The sequence below is a fragment of the Dasypus novemcinctus genome, chromosome 2, assembly GCF_030445035.2.
Source record: "Dasypus novemcinctus isolate mDasNov1 chromosome 2, mDasNov1.1.hap2, whole genome shotgun sequence".
Lineage (NCBI taxonomy): Eukaryota > Metazoa > Chordata > Mammalia > Cingulata > Dasypodidae > Dasypus > Dasypus novemcinctus.
The window spans coordinates 81619254-81629043 of NC_080674.1; the positions used below are offsets into that span (position 1 = coordinate 81619254).

Genomic DNA, 9790 nt, shown 5'->3' on the forward strand with positions numbered 1-9790 from the left:
GAAGTCATCCCACTCAGACTTGCCGCAGCCCAAAGCTATTTGTCAGCTTGCCCAGGTCAGCTATAAAGCAGCCCAAGAAAACAACTCGGAGTGAGCAACCTTCATGCTAACTGTCCAACTCATACCACAACCTTCACTCTACTATTGTTCAAGGTAAGTGTGAGAGACGTACCTTTTCAACAACCTGAAGGAGACTCCACTACACAAGACATCTTCCAACTACCCCTCCTGCAACAGCTCACCAATAAGCTGTATTAGTAACAGTTCAACCTCAGCAAAATCACCCCTTTGTTGGTAGAGTAAGAGCATTTATGTGAGCATTTTACTGCATTTTGTCCTTGTTTTATAAACATGAATGAAGCACAGGACTCTGAGACAAAGATGGGCATGATACAGCAGGAAAACAGGGACTCTTTAAAGACCATCTAGGACAGTCAGTATCTGTGTAAGCAACTCTAAAGAAAAATATCAAATTTAAAGATGTTGAAAATGACTGGAATATATTGTTGACCATGGCATCTAAAGGGGATGTAATTCAGGGATTTTTTTTTATTACTTTTAATATTGTGGGCATATAACACACAAGTGACCAAGGGTTAAGAATTAACAAATAGGCGGCAGACTTGGCCCAGTGGTTAGGGCATCCGTCTACCACATGGGAGGTCCGCGGTTCAAACCCCGGGCCTCCTTGACCCCTGTGGAGCTGACCCAAGCGCAGTGCTGATGCGCTCAAGGAGTGCCCTGCCATGCAGGGGTGTCCCCCGCGTAGGGGTGTCCCCCGCATAGGGGTGTCCCCCGCGTAGGGGAGCCCCACGCGCAAGGAGTGCGCCCCGTAAGGAGAGCCGCCCAGCACGAAAGAAAGTGCAGCCTGCCCAGGAATGGCGCCGCCCACACTTCCTGTGCCGCTGACGACAACAGAAGCAGACAAAGAAACAAGACGCAGCAAACAGACACAGAGAACAGACAAGCGGGGGAGGGGGGGAATTAAATAAATAAATAAATCTTTTAAAAAAAAGAATTAACAAATAAGTGATTACTAAATCATTATATAGATGCCTTTATATTATAAAATAGCCAAAGGGTGATGTATGAAATTAATGAAATTGGAAAGACCTCACTTTGATATGGCAATTTCCAGCTAAAACACTGCCACTATGATTAGTCCAGTCTGAATATCCCCATCTTGGTCAGCCCCTTAGTGTTTATTAATGAAGGAAAAATTCATTAATTGTGCCAGCTCCACCCCAATTGCTCATTAGCATAAACTTCTAAGTCAGATATTTATAAATATCAGGATTACTGTTGTTCCAGGAGGCAGTTTTGGGGGGCTTTTAAGGCAACTATCCTCTTTGCCTGAGCAAACAAACTCTTCCTCTCTTTGAAGCCCTGGTGTCTCAGGACTTGGGTCTTGCTGGGTATCACCCACACCTATTAACACATAAGCCTCTACGTGACCTTCACACATTCAACTCTAACGCCTCTGTAGGAATCATGTTCAAAGGTAGAGGAACACCTACACCTGAATGTCTAAGTCCAGAAAACTTAATGTTTGCACATTAGTAACTAGTGCATGTTAAAAACTTCCTTGGCCACCCCATAATTCAGTAAAAAAGAGTAGGATAAAAAATACCTTTTCCAGGAAGCAGATTTGGCTCAACAGATAGAGTATCTGCCTACCACATGGGAGGTCCAGGGTTCAAACCCAGGGCCTCCTGACCATGTGGTGAGCTGGACCATGCACAGTGCTGATGCACACAAGAAATGCCGTGCCATGCAGGGATTCCCCCGCGTAGGGAAGCCCCACATGCAAGGAGTGCACCCTGTAAGAAGAGCCACCCAGTGCAAAAAAAGTGCAGCCTGCCCAGGGTGGTACCACACACAAAGATCTGATGCAACAAGATGATGCAACAAAACAAAACACAGATCCCCGGTGCCGCTGACAAGAATACAAGCAGACACAGAAGAATACACAGCAAATGGACACAGAGAGCAGACAACTGGCGGGCGGGGAAGGGGAGAGAAATAAATAAAAAATTTAAAAATCTTTAAAAAAAATACCTTTTCCAACATAATCCCATTTTTGCAAAAAATAAAGATTACATATTTTAAATATGAGTGACTGAATTATAAAACATCAAAACATGGTTCTCTCTGAGTGATAAACTATGTAATTTTGCTCCTATATTTCACAAATGCTCCTCACTATTCAGAAGCACACCAGTCATGGAAAGAATGAATTTGGGGGCCTGGATCCCTTCCATGAGTGGAACAACACATGATGTAATGAGGCTTTAACATTGCCAATCACTATAAACAAAGAACAGTAATTTGAGTTTTGTAACCAAAAGCATTCAACTAAGAGTTCAGCTAAGTCATGGCATGTGCTTCGCCTAGGAGGAGAGAGGAAACACATGAATACAGTAAAGGGGAAATGATATAACGCATCATGTGATCTTCTACTTGGTGGTGTGGACAGGTCTGAGTTCTAAGAAGCCTCTCAAAACAAGGAAAGATCATTAATGAGGAAATTCATCTTAAGCTGGATCTTAAAAGTACTGATTTGGGTTTTACAGAGAAGGAAGGGCATTTCAGGGGATTCATTACTTTGTGGTCTGTAATTTACTTTTTAAAGCAGTCCACATGGACACTGTGTTTTCATCTACCATCTACAAGTGGCAGTCAGTTGCTGCACAGGGAAAGGCTCATTCAGTTTCATCAGAGGAGTTACCTCTAACTCAGGTCAACCCTGGAGATTTTGTTAACCAGCATGATAAAGTGAGAAATGGAGAGTCCCTGGTGCATCCATGGCTTTGTTAATTAACCCAAAAGATATTAAAACTGGGTTTCATTGCAGAAAACCTTAGTGTTCAAGAAATATGAACTGCCTGGAAACTCCTGCCCTTGCAAGAACTAGCTCTAAGGATCGAGTGAGTCTTCACTCTGAGAAGGGCATGGTGGACCTCCACCATCAATGAGGTCCTTTGGTGTGGCAGATTTTTGGTTGCGCAAGTCCAACCAGACCGTTAGCCAAGCCCTGCCTACTAGAAAGTAGTCACATCCGCCTCAGATGAACTTTTCACACAAGGTGCGTGACAAAGCACCAAGAAGGGCAAAGAGCTGGAAGTTCATGAAGCCTCAGAAGAGGCTGCATCACTGTTGTGTGTCCTGCCGATAAAGATCTGTAGGTGTGGCAGAATTTGGCAGGAGATTTTGTGCTTTCTTTATAACCTTGGACAGGTTAAGAGGGAGAAGCCAAACCTCACCCACTTCCAACTATGGCAGCCACCAAAACAAAATCTACCAAAAACAACCTAATAGCTGTGCATTCAAAACTGCCATAAGTCTATTTACAAGTTACTCATTATTTATTCATATTGTAGTAACAATAATAATAAGTAATAGCAGTCTAGCTGTTAAGAGTTCCAACTCTAGAGTCAGGTAGATGAATATTCAAGGTCTGGTTCCACCACTATGTGAACCTGGTCAAGTGAACTCATTTCACTTGCCTCAGTTGCCTCTCCTGCAAAAGAAGGCCAAACAGAACACTACCCACCTCACACCACTGTTGGGAAAAATGAATGACATGATGTATGTAAAGACACACAGCACATGAAATAAACATGAAATAGGCATGAAATAAACTTCAATTATTGTTATTATCATTAAGGCTTATACTTGCCTACAGTAAACCCTGCCAAGCCTTATTCTCAAATTGCCTTGAAGAGCTGCCTACATTGTTCAGATACACATCTCATTTCACTGTCAGCAGAGATGGGACAGTGCACAATATACTGTCATTTTCTCTGGCTAACTTCCCCCACACCTCCACTCCCCAGAAGGGCAAGGATTCTCTTCTTCGTTCATCACCATATCCCCAGAGACCTGCAATAGTGCTCTGTCCCCAGAAGATGTAGAGTGACCATCCCCCTGTTTCTCTGCCTCCATTAGCCAACAACTTAAGCACAACCCACAAAATAAAATAAAATGACCTGGAACTCTCCTGGAATGGGTGGGAAATGTCCACAAAGATTTAACTTTGTACCAAACCCTGAATTAGAGACCTTATGTCTATTATTATATCTTGACAATAACCCTAGACCCTAACATCATACCCACTCCACAGTTAAGGAAAACTGAGGTTTTATACAGCTTAAGTAACTTTATCCACAGTCACACCAGCCCTGACTGTCCAGATTTCCCAATCTAAGCCAAGGTCTGAGTCCAAAGCCTGGGTTCTTTCCCAAGTGACACATTATTCTGATGATCCTCAGTTAAAGACAACTCAAAATTGCCAAATATGCCATTCTACTAGCCTCTATCCCACCTCAAAAAAAAAAAAAAAGGCACTGTCATCTATCCATTTGTTCATGCCAAAAATCAAATCCCTCCAATTTCCATACTCCACACTCATCCACACAAAAGACCAGCTCTATCTTCAAAGAATATCGAGAAGCCAATGATGTCCCACGGTAGCCACTTTTACCACTTTTGTATACTACTGAAGTATCACACTCCCTTCCTGGACTACAGCAAGAGACTTCCAGGACTCAAGCTCCATCAGTGAGGGAGTGTTGTTCACCACGAAGCCTGAAACAGTGCTTGCACACAGGAGGCAGCCAAAGATTATTCACTGAATGACGTGCCCTGGCAGCTCTCCCTACCTTCCCTCTTTAGTCTTCAAGCAACCAAAGTGATCTTCTAAGTGTAAATCAAATTATAGCTGCCCCCTGCTCAAAATCCTCTAAAGGCCTTTCACTACAAGCAGAAAGAAATCCAAATTCCAATCATTGCCAATAGTCTCTGGCCACATCACCCCTGCTCACCTCTCAGGCTTTCTACCTCATCTATGATATTCCAGCCACCCTGGCCTGCCATTAACTTCCTCTAACACCCCACGCCTAGAAGGCTGCTTACACAGTCCCTGGCTCTCACTGATCGGTCTCAGTTCCAAGGGTATCTTCTCTAACAGAAGCTTCAACAACTCTAACCAAGGCAGCTGCACCACAGCCCAGTTACATTACCAATACTTACTTTCATTGTTCTATTGTTTACAGGTTGACACAGTGTTCCCCCCTCCTCCATCTAGAATAGCTCACTGCTCTAGCTGCAGCTTCTGGCACGTAGCAGATGCTCAAGCAGAAAGGTGGAGAGGGAGAACTGGTAGACTTAGATAGCTTCTGGTGGTGCTGTGAGTTGTTTTTAATGCTCTACTTCAGAACCCCATCCACATGCCCTGCAGGGTAGGAAACCACCACAGTGATGCCTCAAGCAGCCCAGAGTAGGCAGACGTTTATATTCCTGTGATGAATGGCCAGGACTTGGTCCTTTCCAAAGTCCCGGGAGGGGGAATTTTAGAAACAAGTCATTATATCCCGCCAAAATACCAACCATACCAATATTTCTTTCAGAAGATCCATTTAAGCAATTGTAATAATTTGCTGGGCCTAAATTAGGCACTTGGGGGTTACAAAAAGCCTCAAGGGTCTTTCAAGGAATTGGAGGACAGATGCCCATAAATATCCATAATATAATTACTATGTAATGAAAAGTGTTGCATCAAATTGGAGATAAAGTACTTGAAAACAATAATACAAGATTTGCAATGTTTCTCGAGGTTTTAACATTCAGATAATAGTTTTTTCCATTCCTTCTTGGTCTCAGAAGCCCTGGTTAAGGTACTAGACAACCCCTTTCTCCTTGTCTGACTCTGGCAAAAAAAAAAACATTTTTCACTTCGATCAAAAGCCTCAATTTCCTCATCTCTGAAAGGACAGTTTGAACGCAAGCCAGGCACAGTATTAGACTCCGAAAACCAAGCGATAACTCCACGGCCACCGAAAGGATGACGGATTATCTGCCAGTTTAAACGGCCGGTTATGGAAGCCCACAGTTTCAACATTTTAATTACTTAAGGACTGGCCTCAATTACGGTAAAGCTGCGCTTATCAGGATGCAAGAGCACTCCTAGACGTGAATGCCACCGACAGCATTCGTTGGTGAAAACACTGTACTAAAACTCTGTATGCACACGTTGAGAAGGATAGGGGAGCAGGGAGGGTGGGACCGGATATCCAAAATGCTTTTTACCTACTTCGTTTGTTCAGATTTTGCAGGAAGGCATGAAATTAGCATTAAAAAGGGCTAAAACCTACTAAATCTGCTTACTAACCAGTAGGAGACACCTGGACATAGATTGCTTAAGTTTTAAGATATCGATTTAATAAGCAAGAGTTACAAAACAGGTTCCGGCAAGGTCAGTCAAAAAGAGGCACAGGAAGGCTGCCGCTCCACCGAGGCAGCCAGTCGCGTTTGCCCCGCGATAGGGTTAGGTCGCTGAACTCGGGCAGCAGGGCTGCGCCTTCCCCGCTCCCAGACCTGCGCCTGGTAATCCAGGAACCCGAAGGCAGAGTCTACGCTCTAGCCTTGCGAGATGCCAAGTGCAGCCTGCCTGGGCTGCTGGACCTGAGTTTGACTCAGGGCGCCGGAAAGGAGACGTTCCCCAAACCCACGTCTTCTCCTAGTTTCATTTGGCAGGCAGTGTCGGGCTGGCTGCGCAGTTCAGCCCCACTGCCCAGTGCCCCGGTGGGACGCGACACGCCCCTGAAACCGCCGGGATCCTCCGTCCGAGCCCTGCCCGCCTCGCTCCGCGCGGAGTCCCCGAGGCCAGACGGGAAGGTGTCAGGGTTGCCACTCGGGCTTCCCCCGTCCCTTCCCGCCCTCCCGAGACACAGGGTTTCCCCGACAGCTCAGCGCTGCGCTCGGCCCCTGGCGCTCACCCTGGCAGCGTGGGCCGCGCCCCAGGTGACCTTCCACCGCCCCCGCCTTTGGCGGCTGCACCCGGCGCGCCCGGGGTCCCGGCCCCGACCTGCCCTCGCCGCCCCCCGCGCGGCGCCCGGCCCTGCTCACCTGGCCAGCGCAGCACTGCGCGGACATCTCGGCGGCGACGCCTGCGGGCCAGCCCGGGGCCAGCGCGCGCTCGCCCCTCCCGATCCTCCCGAGCCGCGAGCGGCCCTCTCCAGACCAAATCACGCTCGCACGCCAAGAATCGCCAGCTGAGCGCCGAGGCACTGCGGCCTGGGTAAAAACAACCGCCGCCAAGCCCCGCCCCGCCGCGGCCCGCCCCGCTCCGCCCGCCCCCTCGAGCCGGGGCCACCGGCGGCCCCGCCCCGCGCCCGCCCCTTCCCGGGCGCTCGGCGGCGGAGCCGGCTAGCCCCGAGCTCGCACTTCCGCTGGCGTCAGGCGGCGGGGCCGCGGCGGTAGTTTCCCGGTGGAGCCGCGGGGCTGCCGACGGGCGGGCTGGGTGTCCCCGAGCTCGTGCGGGGACCCGGCCACGCCCTGCCCCTCCGACCTCAGCACCGGCCAAAGAGCTGGTTGCTAACTCCAGCCTTGGATCCTTTCTGGATCAGTTCCCCAATGCCCGGCTCTGAACGGGCGCTGTGGGGTCTCCGGGGACCCCCGGCTGCTGGCCTGCGCCCTACATCGCGCAACTGGGACATCCACAGGATCCCTGTTCCTGAAATCCCTTTACCTCCCTCATCTGCCAACTTTGGGGCGGTCATTTCTGCCCGAGCTTTCTCGAGTCCCCGGTGAGTCCCCGGACACTTGACTTTTCTGCCTTGGGGTACCCAACGACTGCTTTGAGGGTTCCTCTAAGAGCCCTTACAGTGCTCCACTGGATATTGGTCTGTTTTTCATCCTCTCCTCCCCAACCCGGCTGGGAGCACAGGTCAGCCCAGGGAGTGCATCCCCCAGTTTGCCTCCCTGCTGCCTCTGGCCTCCGACTCGTTAGAAGGAGGGTGGCCAGTAATTGTTGCATGAAAAGGCAGGGAGCCCCCCTAGTGCTTTTACCTACCCAGCTCTGTTCTCACAGCCACTCCTTCAAGAAGAGTAAAAGAACTTTCATGACTTGCCCAAAGCCTCGCAGCTGGAAAAGAAGCACAACTGAAGCTAAAATCCACGTGTGTAGTTCCCACGCGCAAGAAACAAGGCTAGACTTCCGGCTGGAGCCTTTAGCAAGGGATTATCTTGTTAGACAGATTCAGAGTTAGGCACTAGAACAGGGGTTCTTAAACATTTTTGTTCCACAGACCCCTTTGCCAGTCAGGTGAAAACTACGGACCCCTTATTAAGTCTACGTTACACTATTATTAATACATATATCTCACCGGTACCAACCCATCCCCGTAAAAATACTGTTTTTTTGAATTTCAATTCAAGCTCATGGACCCCTTGCTAAGAGCCCCTGCACTAGGAGAAAAGTCGCGTGGGTACCAGTCCTCCAGTTATCAATTGCTAAGGAGCTCCCAGAATCTCAGATCGCCCCATTTAGAAAATGGAGCAGGCCCTACACAGATACACGGAAAGTAATGACAGTTGACCCCAACTCAAAACAACAGCATAAACAAAATCGGACCAACGCAGGAACCGGCTGGGTGACGGTCTGAGACTTCTTCAGAAGCGGAGGGTCTCAGCCGGACTTTTAGCTAGCTGTAGCAGTCACTTCACTTCACCTTCCGCCTCCCCGGGGCAAGACAGGTTCGAGTGCTTAGAGTTCCCACAGTCAGGGAAGAGCCTGGCAGTTTCCCGAGAAAAGGCACGGTGTGAAATCTGCATTTCAAATCTACAATGGTTTGAGCCTGCGGGGACTCGGCGGTTCCCTCACCTTTTGGGGAAACTCCATGAGCCGAGAACCCTTAACGTGGACCATTGGGTCGGGGATAGAGCCGGTAATTAGAATCTAGGCCCCCTGACGCTGAATCCTGTGCTCCTTATGGCAAATCGACACCGACATGGAGGAGTCTGTGTGTCTATCAGTAACAGCTGGGGGCGGAGAGGCGGAGTGAGGAGAGACACAGCCCTGAGCGACCACAAGTCTTCATGACCGGGATCTGCAGACTGCCCCAAGGTAGTGGAAGAGGATAGTGGAAGCCTGAGCTCCCAAGCCAGGAGGATGCTGGCTGGGTGACTTCTCTGACCCTCAATTTCTTCATCTGCAAAAGAGGCGAATAGTACATGTTCTGAGAATTACATCTATTTGTCAATACAAACCATGCCATCCAGTGTCTGGCCTCTTTGTAGGCACTGACTGACACCCCTGATTAGTATTAATAAAGAACTTAACCACCACACCAGAGCGCCAAGAGTGCCTACAACTGCAAGCTGGAGAATTGAGTCTATCATCCATGTGGAATCTAAGCCCCCTCTTGATATAGAGGTGGAGTGGACAGAACCATCCCGGGGTCCACAGGATGAAGGAATAGAGTATGGATTAGAGTGGATTTACTGATACTCTACTATGGAACTATTGTGATTAGTAATGGAAGTAATTGTAGCATTGATGTGAAGAAAGTGGCCACAGTAGCTGCTGAGGGTAGGGAGAGGAGAGAAGAGATATGATGTCGGGGCATTTTTGGGACTTGGAGTTGTCCTGGGTAGTACTGCAGGGACAGATGCTGGACATTGTATGTCCTGCCACGGCCCACTGGGTGGACTGTGGGAGAGTGTGAACTACAATGTAAACGATTATCCATGTGGCACAGCAGTGCTCCAAAACGTATTCACCAAATGCAACGAATGTTGCATGATGATGAAAGAGGTTGTTGATGTGGGAGGAGGGGGGTGGGGGGGTATATGGGGATCTCTTATATTTTTTGAATGTAACATTTAAAAAAATAGAGAGAGAGGGGAAAAAAAGAACTTAAAAGACGATAAGAAATAATCTGCATGCTCATTCTCTCTACCTGCTGGAAGATCTCAAAGCAATGTGGGCAGATCTGGAGGTTTGGCTCTG

At 48.4% G+C, this 9790-nt stretch overlaps 1 protein-coding gene across 1 annotated transcript in view; it reads right to left on the reverse strand.

The window, feature by feature from the left end:
- Positions 1-7126, reverse strand: part of SERINC5 (serine incorporator 5) — a 111511-nt gene extending 104385 nt beyond the window's left edge. Inside the window, exon 1 of the mRNA XM_058275404.1 lies at positions 6907-7126. Coding sequence (XP_058131387.1) covers positions 6907-6933 — 27 coding nt within the window. The 5' untranslated portion in view covers positions 6934-7126. The remainder of the gene's footprint in view (positions 1-6906) is intronic.
- Between the last annotated feature and the right edge of the window lie 2664 nt (positions 7127-9790).